General features: G+C 55.8%; 7 protein-coding genes across 7 annotated transcripts, besides 7 other annotated features; 3 read left to right on the top strand and 4 right to left on the bottom strand.

Moving 5' to 3' along the window:
• Positions 1-13,996: part of a sequence feature (areas not merged during assembly with more than two copies in the genome that could not be assigned to a particular haplotype) that runs on past both edges of the window.
• Positions 352-804, top strand: Tc00.1047053510625.170 (uncharacterized protein; the record flags this gene model as incomplete). Its single annotated transcript, XM_814444.1, has 1 exon — positions 352-804. One exon carries the CDS (start codon positions 352-354, stop codon positions 802-804), a length of 453 nt encoding a protein of 150 aa, XP_819537.1.
• Tc00.1047053510625.150 (mucin-associated surface protein (MASP), putative) lies at positions 2,799-3,710 on the top strand (the record flags this gene model as incomplete). The annotated part of the gene is made up of 1 exon (XM_814443.1): positions 2,799-3,710. The coding sequence occupies one exon, from the start codon at positions 2,799-2,801 to the stop codon at positions 3,708-3,710; it is 912 nt and encodes a 303-aa protein (XP_819536.1).
• Positions 3,211-3,257: a sequence feature (GA-rich).
• Positions 3,457-3,485: a microsatellite.
• Tc00.1047053510625.140 (elongation factor 1-gamma (EF-1-gamma), putative) lies at positions 4,249-4,875 on the top strand (the record flags this gene model as incomplete). Its single annotated transcript, XM_814442.1, has 1 exon — positions 4,249-4,875. One exon carries the CDS (start codon positions 4,249-4,251, stop codon positions 4,873-4,875), a length of 627 nt encoding a protein of 208 aa, XP_819535.1.
• On the bottom strand, positions 7,612-8,244 carry Tc00.1047053510625.130 (uncharacterized protein; the record flags this gene model as incomplete). Its single annotated transcript, XM_814441.1, has 1 exon — positions 7,612-8,244. The coding sequence occupies one exon, from the start codon at positions 8,242-8,244 to the stop codon at positions 7,612-7,614; it is 633 nt and encodes a 210-aa protein (XP_819534.1).
• On the bottom strand, positions 8,670-9,074 carry Tc00.1047053510625.120 (uncharacterized protein; the record flags this gene model as incomplete). The annotated part of the gene is made up of 1 exon (XM_814440.1): positions 8,670-9,074. The coding sequence occupies one exon, from the start codon at positions 9,072-9,074 to the stop codon at positions 8,670-8,672; it is 405 nt and encodes a 134-aa protein (XP_819533.1).
• Positions 9,317-9,339: a sequence feature (AT_rich).
• Positions 10,152-10,200: a sequence feature (T-rich).
• Tc00.1047053510625.109 (mucin-associated surface protein (MASP), putative) lies at positions 10,427-11,329 on the bottom strand (the record flags this gene model as incomplete). Its single annotated transcript, XM_814449.1, has 1 exon — positions 10,427-11,329. The coding sequence occupies one exon, from the start codon at positions 11,327-11,329 to the stop codon at positions 10,427-10,429; it is 903 nt and encodes a 300-aa protein (XP_819542.1).
• Positions 10,655-10,684: a microsatellite.
• Positions 10,868-10,937: a sequence feature (CT-rich).
• Tc00.1047053510625.100 (uncharacterized protein) lies at positions 13,325-13,777 on the bottom strand (the record flags this gene model as incomplete). Its single annotated transcript, XM_814439.1, has 1 exon — positions 13,325-13,777. The coding sequence occupies one exon, from the start codon at positions 13,775-13,777 to the stop codon at positions 13,325-13,327; it is 453 nt and encodes a 150-aa protein (XP_819532.1).

Here is a 13,996-nt window from a genome sequence, read left to right as displayed (position 1 = left end):
ACTCTCTTTCCATTCTTTTTCTTCTGCCTCACCGATCAGCTGACTGAATCCAGCGACTCCACTACGCGTGACGATGACTGCGATGGTGACGATGGTGACGGTGCGGCGCCGTGTTGGTCCTTGCGCTCTTGTGCTGCTGCTGCTCGTCCGTGTGCGTGACGGCTGCTGGGAGTGCTGGAGATGTATCTGGTGATGCGGATGCGGTGGTAGTGCCGGTGGATGTGTCGTGTGCTCCGAGTGACGGCAGCCTGAGCTATCGCGTGCGTGTGTGTGTGGGCGCGGAAGAAGTGTTCTGCTGCCATTGCTGAGGCTCAGCATGAGAATTACACTTTCAGTGGCTTTGGTGTGCGCATGCATGGCAGGAATGGTGAGCTGGGTGCTGTGTGCCATGTGGCCCATGCGGTGCACACATGTGGCAACTGTGCCGCCAGCTGTGCAGCGGAAGAGGAAGGGGCCACCGTTGCCTTCACGATGAATGTGACGGCGCACAAATACGCCGGCCCTTATGAATTGTGGTGGCGCCAATTTTCCCCGACGGAACCATCCATCCGCCTGCACGGAGCGGCGATGCTGACCGGACGGGCATCTGTCGGTTGCCGCCACCCCGTGAAGGGAAGGATGACACAAAATCTGGTGGGACAACTGCGCCGCAAGTCAATGCTGAGCCGTCACGTCAACACGAGGATCGGCGACGGTCTGCGGCGGCTGACGGACCCAACACCGTCGATCCGAGTCCCGCATCCAACACGGCGACCAACACGTCCGAGGCGAGGCCTGAGTTTGCCAGCAATCCGAACGAAGTGATGGTCCCGAATGCATCCAAGAAGAGGCCTTCCTTTGCCAACGGTCCGAGAATATTAGTGGCGTCGAATGCATCCGGGATCATGTCACTTATGGCGGCAGGGAACACGTTGCTGCGGATAACACGGACGAGGTGAGTGAGCGCAGCGCCACTGGACACAAATCTCTCGTTTCAGGAAATGGCGTTGCAGGCAGTGGATTTTTTGGTGAGGGTGATGCGGGCGGATTGACTCAACGCAATGCCTCTGGAAACGAAAACCCAATTGCGAGAATTCACCGCGCAGTATTCCGGGAGCGGTGTGGGTCTACACGACTGCTTTGCCCTGCTCAACGACGCGAAATTGACACTGCGAGAGTTAACTGTTGGCAGAACCGTGCGTGTGTGCGTGTATTGGGTGTTGCTGCTTCTTCTGGGATTGTGCGGAGTTGTGGCGGTATTGTGAGCCGAAGAGTGTGGCATTGCGACTCCTCGCGGAGAACATGTGCCGCGTTCCCTGCGTGTTTTCTTTTATTATTTACATTTCACTGTTGGCTTTGTTGCCTTCCTGGAATGATAAGCATCCTTGCTGTTCCTTTATTTAATGGTCGGTTGCTGCACACTGTCATGGGTGACGTGTTTCTCCTTTTGTTTTTGCCCACACGCGGTGCCGGCCTCATTGCTGTGCGTCCCACGGACTGCACGAAAGGAGGATTGGAGGAACAGGCCGGATGCCGCAATGAAATGTGAAGAGAGTGTTGTGTGGGCTGGTGGAACAGTACGATCTTTTTTCTTCTTACTTTTCTTTTCCTGGTGCGGGCAAGGTGTATATACACACGGTCGCTTCGTGCTGCGTGGCGCATGAAATAAAAGTCCTGCCGCATCAATTTTTCCATTAATTTTTCGTTTTATTTTTGGGAGTTATCCCGGACTCCCACCCTTTTCTTTTTTTTAAATCCCCGCGGCTTGTTTCTGTAGTTACCGTATCTGCTGTCACTGTGTGTCTCCGTGTCCCGTTGAGTGTTCCTCTGCTGACTGTGCAGTTGACATGCCCTCGTTCCTTTTCTTTTCTTTTTTCCTGCTGGAGGCATCGATGTTCCGCTACGATGATTGTTTGTGTTCCCTTTGCGATGGCAGGAGGGCGACTGGGCGGCGGCCTGCTGAGTGCACTCGGAGGGAGCGGACTGTGTGCGCCGTGCCTCACTGTGAGTGTGGGACGCCAAACCGCCGGGGAAGCGAGAAGTGAAGGACTGCGGTGTTTACTTGTATGTGCCCGTCCCTCTCTTTGCCGCCGTGTTTGCTGTGCGCATGGCTCTATCCTGCGGTGCGACGTGGATGGCGTTCTCTCTGCATATGCCTTATGCATGTGCTGTGCGGCGGGCTTCTCCTCGCCATGACACCGCCATTGTGTGCGGGACAGTGGAGGGAGTGGAGATTTGTGAGGGAGTGAGGATGGCCGTTGCTTCCGTACATTTGAATCTTCAGACACGTGGCACCTCTCGGCCGCCTCTCGCAGTTCCCAGGCTGTGGATCGAGAGAATGTGAGGGTCTGCTCCAAGCAGAAGGAGGACAACAAGATGCAGTGCATGACGGCCAACCTGATCCGTGTGTGGTTGCGGCGCATGGAGCACGTGCGCCAGTACGCGTTGGGCGTTGCGCTCATGATTGGGGAGGAGGGGCGGCACGACGTTGCGGCGCAGCGGGATCGCATGACGGACTGCCTGTGCTGGGAGGGGCGCGTGTTGGAGTGAGCGTGTCGTGCCTGTGAGGGACTGAGGAGAGAGGGAATAACAGTAGTGGTGACTGTGGGAGTGTGAGGAACGGTGCACGGGCGAGGAGCGCCCTCTTTTGTTTTGATTTGATTGTTGTTGAGCCGCGCCCACCCAAACGTTGTGTGGTGGTGTGTGACTCTCATTGCTGGATGGGACGGTGCGTGGCTGAATTACTTGTCTCTCTTTTTGCTTTTTGCGTTGACGGGGAGTTAGTTTGTGCTGAAGGCTGCGCGCAAGTAACAGGAGTGATGGCGATGATGATGGCCGGCCGTGTGCTGCTGGTGTGTGCCCTCTGCGTGCTGCGGTGCGGTGCCGGCGGTGTTTATGCGAGGGACGTTGACACCAACGGACTGGGTGGCTGCATGGCGTCGGGAGTGTTGGGTGAGAATGGATCCCACATGCCTGACGGATGTAATAAAACTGCGATTACGGTGCCTTTGCGGTCAATACTGCCCATTACTGCCGTCGAAGCCTCAGAGGGAGAAAGTGATGCTCTTGCAACAAAGAACGATTCGCATTCAAAAGAAAATCCCGACGCTGGTGTTAGTGGTTCTACTGCTGGTCCAGGGGCTCCTGCTGCTGCTGGTGGTGGCCGCGGTGGAGGAGGCGATGGTCCTGGTAGTGGAACTTCCACTGGAGGTCAAGGCACCGGTGGCATTTCTCCTGCTTCTTCTGCTCCTGCTGCTCCTCCTCCTCCCGCTCCTCCTTCAGGTCCTGCTGCTGCTCTTGGTGCTGATTCTTCAGCTGACAGAATTGGTGGTACAGCGGGGTTCTCAGGCACTAATTCATCTAACACAACAGGGGACTCTCCAACAGGAGATCAGACGCCTGCAGCAGCAGCGGCTCACAACTCCTCGCTACCCGAAGGACCGACAGGGACGACATCCGGCACTGGACACACACGACAAGAAGAAGAAGAGGAAGAAGAAGAAGAAATGCAGCAGCAAAGTGATGAAACACAAGTCCAACAACACCAACAGCATGAACACCCCGCGGAAAATGGCGAAGAATCCGCGAAAGATAAAAACGCCCTTCGTACAAATGCCACCGCAGATACAGGCGACAGTGACGGCAGCACCGCGGCCTCCCACGCCACCTCCCCTCTTTTGCCTCTTCTTGTTGTTGCGTGTGCGGCGGCTGCTGCGGTGGTGGCCGCGTGAGAGTGAGGGAGAGAGAGCCGTGCACCGCCCGCACACACACTCTTCCTTCTCTCTCTCTGTGTGTGTCCCCTTGCATGGACTCTCGCCCTCACCTCACCCCACGAGGCACACACATAATGTGCCCATTGTATATATGCATGCACACCCATGCAGGCCCGTTGGTGCTCTCTTTTGCACGACACGCACCGCTGCCGTCCTGCCTGGCTGCATGGGCGGAGCACCGTAACTGTTTCTGTTTTGTTTTTATTGCATTGAGTGGGCGACCTCTCTCTCTCTCCCTCTGTGTGTGTGTTCTGCTTTACGGGAGTAATGAGAGTGTGTGTGCGCTGGTCGTCCCACGCTTCGGCTTTTTGTTTTGTTTTCCTTTTTGATTTTGTGGTTGAGTGCACCCATTCCGCGGCTGCGTGTGTGTGTGTGTGTGATGATATGAGTAATTTGCGTGTGTGCTATCCGCCTCTCTCTGCCGTTGCTTTCTTTGCTCTCTCTTGATCTGCACAGCTACTCCGCAGGTGTAGGCGCTGACAAAAACCCAAATGCCATGTCGCTCACGCTGTGGAGTGGTGTAAACGCTGGGAATACACGCACGCACAGGCTTCTGGCTGCTGCGACCCTCGCCAACGTTGCGGTGACGCCGAAGACGTGCGAGTACGGCCGCGAGAACGAGACGGCGGAATGCTGCCGCAACTGCAGCCCGTGCGGCCGCTACCCCGTGCTGCAGACGGAGGAGGGCTGTGTGTTCGAGTCCAACGCCATCCTGCGCCACATCGCGCGCCTTGACCGGAGCGGCGGCTTCCTGTACGGCCGCACGCCGCTGGAGGGCAGCCAGGTGGACATGTGGCTCGACTTTTCGGCAACGGAGCTGGACGCTGCCCCCGCACCGTTTGTGCAGCACGCCTTCCGTGGCGGGCAGCGGCTCGCCAACGCGATGGACTGCGTGCACGAGGTGCTGCGTGCGCTGGAGGCGTGGCTGGAGACGCGCACATTCCTCGTGGACGAGCGCGTGGCGGTTGCGTTTGCGCCGCAATGGCACTATCGTCCGAGCGGTGCGGAGGGAGAGGCACTGACGAGGAAGTACCGGAACGCGTACCGCCTGTACAACACGGTGGTGCAGCAGCCGAAGACGGTGGAGGTGCTGCCGCCGAGCCGTTTGTGCTGGACGCGTTGAAGCGCGAGTACAGCAACACGCGAGAGCATATAAATGTGCGTGTGTGGGCGGTGTGTGTGCTGTTGGTCCTTTCGGAGACGTCAAATTTCACAGTAGCAATTCGCTCTTGGTGTTAAATTCTTTTCTTTGTGTGATTGAGAGAGAAATGAAAAAAAAAAAACATGCCGACAGAAGGGGTGAAACAGTGAGCACCGCCAATCAACCAGAGTGAATGGCACCATCATCCTCACCGCAGGCACTCCAAACATCAACAACTCACGCGCACAGGCACACGGAATAAAGAAAATGGACTGCGCCGGAAGCAAAGCAACTGCCATCAAAAGCAGAAGCCACTGCGGGTGCTTCTGCATCGCGTCAGCACACACCGAGCAACGTCCACACAAAAAAACCGGCGGAATGCAAAACGGCACAGCCGCCCCTCGCAGCACACACGCGCTGCCGCCAGTCATTTGAATTCTTTTCCCTCCGACGCACCCGCTCGACCGCCGGCGCACATCACCCCGCACAGCCGGAGAATCCCCTGTCGGTCAATCCACGGCGGGAGAGACACATCGGCACGTGCAGCTGCTTGGCGGGAAGCAAAACACACTTATCCCAGGCACCCAAAGGCTCACCGCTCACTGGCTGCACGCCACCAACATCGCAGCCGCAACACGGCCAGGGGACGAATCGCGGGCTACTGTCCTCCATCCTCGCAAGGCACCGCGGCCTGGAAGCACGTCCGAAAGGCCAAACACAAGCCGCATGGAGCTGCGTCTTCGATGCGCCGTGTGAGCCACACCACGGTGGCCGTTGTCTTTCCGCGAAGAACACAGACGACAGTTAAGAGAACGAAATAAAATCGGAGCCGCAGAGGGCACACACCAGCAGCACACGGCCGGCCATCATCATCGCCATCACTCCTGTCACTTGCGTGCAGCCTTCAACACAAACTAACTCCCGTCAACGCAAAAAGCAAAAAGAGAGAAAAGTCACGCAACCACGCACCGTCCCATCCAGCAATGAGAGTCACACACCACAACAACAATTAGGCGGGCGCGGCTCAACAGCAATCAAATCAAAACAAAAGAGGGCGCTCCTCGCCCGTGCACCGTTCCTCACACTCCCACAGTCACCACTACTGTTATTCCCTCTCTCCTCAGTCCCTCACAGGCACGCCACGCTCACTCCAACACGCGCCCCTCACAGCACAGGCAGTCCGTCATGCGTTCCCGCTGCGCCGCAACGTCGTGCCGCCTCCCCAATCATGAGCGCAACGCCCAACGCGTACTGGCACACGTGCTCCATGCGCCGCAACCACACACCAGTCAGGTTGGCCGTCATGCACTGCATCTTGTTGTCCTCCTTCTGCTTGGAGCAGACCCTCACATTCTCTCGATCCACAGCCTGGGAACTGCGAGAGGCGGCCGAGTGGTGCCACGTGTCTGAAGATCCAAATGTACGGAAACAACGGCCACCCTCACTCCCTCACACATCTCCACTCCCTTCACTGTCCCGCACACAATGGCGGTGTCATGGAGAGGAGAAGCCCGCTGCACAACGCAAATACGAAGGCAGCAAAAAGCAGCGCCATCGGCGTCGCACCGCAGGATAGAGCCATGCGCACCGCACACACACGGCGGCAAAGAGAGGGACGGGCACATACAAGTAAACGCCGCAGTCCTTCACTTCTCTTTTCAACGGCGGATTGGCGTCCCACACCCACAAATGAGGCACGGCGCACACAGTCCGCTCCCTCCGAGTGCACTCAGCAGGCCGCCGCCCAGTCACCCTCGTGCCATCGCAAAGGGGAACACAAACAATCGTCGTAGCGGAACATCGATGCCTCCAGCAGGAAAAAAGAAAAGAAAAGGAACGAGGGCATGTCAACAGCACAGTCAGCAGAGGAACACTCAACGGGACACGGAGACACACAGTGACAGCAGATACGGTAACTACAGAAACAAGCCGCAGGGATTTAAAAAAAAGAAAAGGGTGGGAGTCCGGGATAACTCCCAAAAATAAAACGAAAAATTAATGGAAAAATTGATGCGGCAGGACTTTTATTTCATGTGCCACGCAGCACGAAGCGACCGTGTGTATATACACCTTGCCCGCACCAGGAAAAGAAAAAGGGAAATTAAAATAAATAAAAGAGATTGCACTGTTCCACCAGCCACACAAAACTCTCTTCACATTTCGTGCGGCATCCGGCCTGTTCGTCCTAACCTCGTTTCGTGCAGTCCGTGGGACGCGCAGCCGCAGGGCCGGCACCGCGTGTGGGCAACAACAAAAACAAAACAAGAGCGGGAAACACGTCGCTCATTACAGTGTGCAGCAGCCGAACATTAAATAAAGGAACAGCAAGGATGCTTATCATTCCAGGAAGGCAACAAAACCAACAGTAAAATGTAAATAATAAAAGAAAACACGCAGGGAACGCGGCACATGTTCTCCGTGAGGAGTCGCAATGCCACACTCTTCGGCTCACAATACCGCCACAACTCCACACAATCCCAGAAGAAGCAGCAACACCCAATACACGCACACACGCACAGTGCTGCCAACAGTTAACTCTCGCAGTGTCAATTTCGCGTCATTTCGCAGGGCAAAGCAGTCGTGTAGACCCACACCGCTCCCGGAATACTGCGCAGTGAATTCTCGTAATTGGGGTTTGCTCTCGTGTCCAGAGTCATTGCGTTGAGTCAATCCGCCCGCATCACCCTCAGCAACAAATCCACTGCCTGCAACGCCATTTTATAAAACTAGAGATTTGTGTCCAGTGGCGCTGCGCTCACTCACCTCGTCCGTGTTATCCGCAGCAACGTTTTCCCTGCCGCCATAAGTGACAGACATGATCCCGGATGCATTCGACGCCACTAATATTCTCGGGCCGTTGGCAAAGGAAGGCCTCTTCTTGGATGCATTCGGGAACATCACTTCGTTCGGATTGCTGGCAAACTCAGGCCTCGTCTCGGACGTGTTGGTCGCCGTGTTGGATGCGGGACTCCGATCGACGGTGTTGGGTCCGTCAGCCGCCGCAGACCGTCGCCAATCCTCGTGTTGACGTGACGGCTCAGCATTGACTTGCGGCGCAGTTGTCCTACCAGATTTTGTGTCATCCCTCCCTTCACGGGGTGGCGGCAACTGACAGATGCCCGTCCGGTCAGCATCGCCGCTCCGTGCAGGCGGATGGATGGTTCCATCGGGGGAAAATTGACGCCACCACAATTCATAAGGGCCGGCGTATTTATGCGTCGTCACATTCATCGTGGAGGCAACGGTGGCCCCTTCCTCTTCCGCTGCACAGCTGGCAGCACAGTTGCCACATGTGTGCACCGCATGGGCCACATGGCACACAGCACCCAGCTCACCATTCCTGCCATGCATGCGTAAATCAAAGCCACTGAAAGTGTAATTCTCATGCTGAGCCTCAGCACCGGCAGCAGAACACTTCTTCCACGCACACACACAAGCACGCGATAGCTCAGGCTGCCGTCACTCGGAACACACGACACATCCACCGGCACAACCACCGCATCCGCATCACCAGATACATCTCCAGCACTCCCAGCAGTCGTCACGCACACGGACGAGAAGCAGCAGCACAAGAGCGCAAGAACCAACACGGCGCCGCACCGTCACCATCGTCACCATCGCAGTCATCGTCACGCGTAGTGGAGTCGCTGGAGTCAGTCAGCTGATCGGTGGTACAGAAGAAAAAGAATGCAACAAGAGAGAGAGGGACGGAGCACAGCGGATACAGCAAGAGAGCAGACAACATGAGGAGAGGGCAGCAGGCCCAGCCGCACAGTTCATACACCACGAGACGGCATCCATGCAAGGAAGGCACACAACGCCAGCAGCCGCCCACCATGCAGGAGGAGAAGACATCCACCACCATCTCCATCCAGCTCATCTCCACACCCAAAGGGAAACAGCGAAAACGCCGCGGCCACCACACCAGCCACAACAGCAAAGAAACCCTCATCCATCCATGACGCGGCAACAAAATTTCCAGCCATCCCGCCCTCAACGAGAAACGGAGCCCAACTCAACGCAGTCACACGCGGTGCATCACACCCGCAGGAAAGGAGACTCGGGCTGCGCACTTCCTCCCCCTCCCTTCTCCTCATGGCCACGGAAGAAGACAACAGCCGCCACACGCAACTGCCAGCATGCACCGCAAAAGGAGCATTCATATCCACTGCAATGTGCATCTTGTGGTTGTGTGGTTGTGTGTGCCTGCAGAAACACAAAACAAAAAAAAACAGCGACCAGAGTATGTGGAGAGACGCACAAAAATGTACAGCGGAGGTGCATGGCGGAAACAACAAGAAGAAGGCCGCTCAAACTCATGACTGCACTGCAGCCCAAGCAATGGCAATTCACAAAAGATTTATTTAAAACCAAAAAAAAAAAAAAAATCTTTCCCCTTCGTCTTAAATAAACCCCATCACACAAAATAATTATAAATAAAAAAAAGAAATCGTCCATCACTGTTCCACACAAATTTTAAAAATCGCCTGGCTGCCGTGTGGCCACACCAAACTGTCCGCATTTATTTTGCCCGCAAAAGAAAATTAAAAGATATTTAAATGTTTTTCAACCGTCCGACCCTCTGCGTGTCCGCACATCGTTTATATTTCATGCGGTCATCTGCGCGTTGCTGCTCCCCTCAGCCCTCCCATCGGCGCGTGAGTGCGGCCCGCAGAGCACAGTCACTCGTGTGTGTGGGGACTGAGAGAAGCACGCAGACACGACGGGAGTCGCGTCACTCCATCGGGAGAGTGAGCGCAGCAAAAGAAAAAATCATCGGAGGGGAAAAGAAATGCTCACGAGGCCGACACCGAAGGAACTGCCGGCGCGAGAAATGCACGCAAAGCAAAAAAAAATTACTTTAAAGAAAAACACGGCGGCAGGGTGTGGCTGTGTGTGTGGCGCTGCGGGTGTCTGCCAGCCCTGGCCGCAAAAGAAAACAAAACAAGAGGGAAGAAATGTGTGCGCCGCCCCACAGGCCCTCGTCGCACGCCCACACGTCACGGCTCCCTCAGCGCGCCGTTCGTCGCGGCCCCTCCTCATGCGTGCAGCAGGCGAGGCGCACAGGGCCGTCGTCATGAGCGTGTCGGTGGGTGTGCGAGTGGAGCAGTTGGGCGGGAACACACGGCGCCCTCGCAGGAAGAGTGCAGCAACAAACAATTAAAAGAGGGAAGAGTAGAAAAGAAAAAACGTCCATAGTGATTGCCCCCAAAAGCAAAAAAGAAAGATGAGGGGGTCAGTAATATATAAACGCTCATAGAAGAAGCAAATTAAAAAAAAGAAAATTAAAAAAAAAACAAGAAAAAATTTACGATGCTCCGCCCATGCAGCCAGGCAGGACGGCAGCGGTGCGTGTCGTGCAAAAGAGAGCACCAACGGGCCTGCATGGGTGTGCATGCATATATACAATGGGCACATTATTGTGTGTGCCTCGTGGGGTGAGGTGAGGGCGAGAGTCCATGCAAGGGGACACACACACAGAGAGAAGGACGAGTGTGTGTGCGGGCGGTGCACGGCTCTCTCTCCCTCACTCTCACGCGGCCACCACCGCAGCAGCACACACAACAACAAGAAGAAGAGGCAAAAGAGGGGAGGTGGCGTGGGAGACCGCGGTGCTGCCGTCACTGTCGCCTGTATTTGCGGTGGCATTTGTACGAAGGGCGTTTTTATCTTTCGCGGATTCTTCGCCACTTTCCGCGGGGTGTTCATGCTGTTGTTGTTGTTGGACTTGTGCTTCACCACTTTGCTGCTGCTTTTCATTTTCTTCTTCTTCTTCTTCCTCTTCTTCTTCCTGTCCTTTGTGTCCAGTGCCAGATGTCGTCCTTGTCGGTCCTTCAGCTGGCGTGGAGTTGTGAGCCGCTGCTGCAGCAGGCGTCTGAACTCCTGTTTGAGAGTCCCCTGCTGTGTTAGATGAATTACTGCCTGGGGACCCCGCCTCACCATCACCGCTGCCAGCAGCAGGAGCCCCGGCACCAAGAGCAGCAGGAGGACCAGAAGGAGGAGCGGGAGTAGCAGGAGGAGGAGGGCCAGCAGAACCAGAAGGAATGCCACCGGTGCCTTGACCTCCAGTAGAAGTTCCGCTGCCTCCACCACCAGCAGCAGCAGGACCAGCAGGGCCAGCAGTAGAGCCAGAACCAGAACCACCAGCGTCGGAAGTCTCACTTGAATTCGAATTGTTCTTTGGTGCGAGAGCATCACCTTTTCCAGTCGAAGCTTCAATGGCAGTAATGGGCAGTACTGACCGCAAAGGCACCGTAATCGCCGTTTTATTGCATCCGTCAGGCATGTGGGATCCATTCTCACCCAACACTCCCGACGCCATGCAGCCACCCAGTGCGTTGGTGTCAACGTCCCTCGCATAAACACCGCCGGCAACGCACCACAGCACGCAGAGGGCACACACCAGCAGCACACGGCCAGTCATCATCATCGCCATCACTCCTGTCACTTGCGCGCAGCCTTCAGCACAAAATAACTCCCCGTCAACGCAAAAAGCAAAAGGAGAGAAAAGTCACGCAACCACGCACCGTCCCATCCAGCAATGAGAGTCACACACCACAACAACAACATTTGGGCGGGCGCGGCTCAACAACAATCAAAAAACAAAAGAGGAGCGCTCCTCGCCCGTGCACCGTTCCTCACACTCCCACAGTCACCACTACTGTTATTCCCTCTCTCCTCAGTCCCTCACAGGCACGCCACACTCACTCCAACACGCGCCCCTCACAGCACAGGCAGTCCGTCATGCGTTCCCGCTGCGCCGCAACGTCGTGCCGCCTCTCCTCCCAAATCATGAGCGCAACGCCCAACGCGTACTGGCGCACGTGCTCCATGCGCTGCAACCACACACCAGTCAGGTTGGCCGTCATGCACTGCATCTTGTCGTCCTTCTGCTTGGAGCAGACCCTCACACCTTCTCAATCCACAGCCCGGGAACTGCGAGAGGCGACCGAGTAGTGCCACGTGTCTGAAGATCCAAATGTACGGAAACAACGGCCACCCTCACTCCCTCACACATCTCCACTCCCTTCACTGTCCCGCACACAAGGGCGGTGTCATGTGGAAGAGGAGCCCGCTGCACAGCACATGCATAAGGCATATGCAGAGAGAACGCCATCCACGTCGCACCGCAAGTAACAGCTATGCGCCCAGCACACACACAAAAGCAGGGAAAAAGGGACGGGGCGTCACCAAATCCACGCTGCAGTCCTTTACTTCTCTCTTCCCCGGCGGTTTGGCGTCCCACACTCACAGTGAGGCACGGCGCACACAGTCCGCTCCCCTCCGAGTGCACTCAGCAGGCCGCCGCCCAGTCACCCTCGTACCGTCGTAACGGGGAACAGAAACAATCGCTGTCGCGGACCATCGGTGCCACTGGCAGAAAAGAAGAAGTGGGGGCATTTCAACAGAGCAGACAGCAGAGGTACAGTCAACGGGACAAGTAGACACACAGTGACAGTGGATACGGTAACAATGGAAGCACGCTGCAGTGAGTTACCAAAGAAAAGGAAAAAGTGAGAGTCCGGCATGACCCTCAAAAGAAACAATTAGGAAAATAGATTAGGTCGTAATTTTATTTCATGCGCCATGCAACGCAATAAAAACGACCGGGTGCATACATTTTTCCCGCACAAGAAACGGAAAGTAAGAAAAAAAAAGGATCGTACTCTTCCACCAGCCCACACAACTCTCCTCACATTTCATTGAGGCATCCGGCCTGTTCCTCCAATCCTCCTTTCGTGCAGTTCGTGGGACGCACAGCAATGAGGCCGGCACCGCGTGTGGGCAACAGAAACAAAACAAGAGGAGAAGCACGTCACCCATGACAGTGTGCAGCAACCGACCATTAAATAAAGGAACAGCAAGGATGCTTATCATTCCAGGAAGGCAACAAAGCCAACAGTAAAATGTAAATAATAAAAGAAAACACGCAGGGAACGCGGCACATGTTCTCCGCGAGGAGTCGCAATGCCACACTCTTCGGCTCACAATACCGCCACAACTCCACACAATCCCAGAAGAAGCAGCAACACCCAATACACGCACACACGCACAGTGCTGCCAACAGTTAACTCTCGCAGTCTCAATTTCGCGTCGTTGAGCAGGGCAAAGCAGTCGTGTAGACCCACACCGTTTCCGGAATACTGCGCGGTGAATTCTCGTAATTGGGTTTTTTCGTTTCCAGAGGCATTGCGTTGAGTCAATCCGCCCGCATCACCCTCACCAAAAAATCCACTGCCTGCAACGCCATTTTCTGAAAGGAGAGTTTTGTGTCCAGTGGCGCTGCGCTCACTCACCTCGTCCGTGTTATCCGCAGCAACGTGTTCCCTGCCGCCATAAGTGACAGACACGATCCCGGATGCATTCGACGCCACTAATATTCTCGGGCCGTTGGCAAAGGAAGACCTCTTCTTGGATGCTTTCGGGACCATCACTTCGCTCGGATTGCTGGCAAACTCAGGCCTCGTCTCGGACGTGTTGGTCGCCGTGTTGGATGCGGGACTCCGATCGACGGTGTTGGGTCCGTCAGCCGCCGCAGACCGTCGCCAATCCTCGTTCTGATGTGACGGCTCAGCATTGACTTGCGGCGCAGTTGTCCCACCAGATTTTGTGTCATCCTTCCCTTCACGGGGCGGCGGCAACTGACGGATGCCCGTCCGGTCAGCATCGCTGCTCCGTGCAGGCGGATGGATGGTTCCATCGGGGGAAATTGACGCCGCCACAATTCACAAGGGCCGGCGTATTTGTGCGCCGTCACATTCATCGTGAAGGCAACGGTGGCCCCTTCCTCTTCCGCTGCACAGCTGGCAGCACAGTTGCCACATGTGTGCACCGCATGGGCCACATGGCACACAGCACCCAGCTCACCATTCCTGCCATGCATGCGTAAATCAAAGCCACTGAAAGTGTAATTCTCATGCTGAGCCTCAGCAATGGCAGCAGAACACTTCTTCCACGCCCACACACACACACACGCGATAGCTCAGGCTGCCGTCACTCGGAGCACACGACACATCCACTGGCACAACCACCGCATCCGCATCACCAGATACATCTCCAGCACTCCCAGCAGCCGTCACGCACACGGACGAGCAGCAGCAGC

This window comes from Trypanosoma cruzi, genomic scaffold (genome assembly GCF_000209065.1).
Source record: "Trypanosoma cruzi strain CL Brener 1047053516801 genomic scaffold, whole genome shotgun sequence".
NCBI lineage: Eukaryota > Euglenozoa > Kinetoplastea > Trypanosomatida > Trypanosomatidae > Trypanosoma > Trypanosoma cruzi.
The sequence above is the reverse complement of the archived record's forward strand: the minus strand, read 5'-3'. Positions and strand labels throughout refer to the sequence as shown.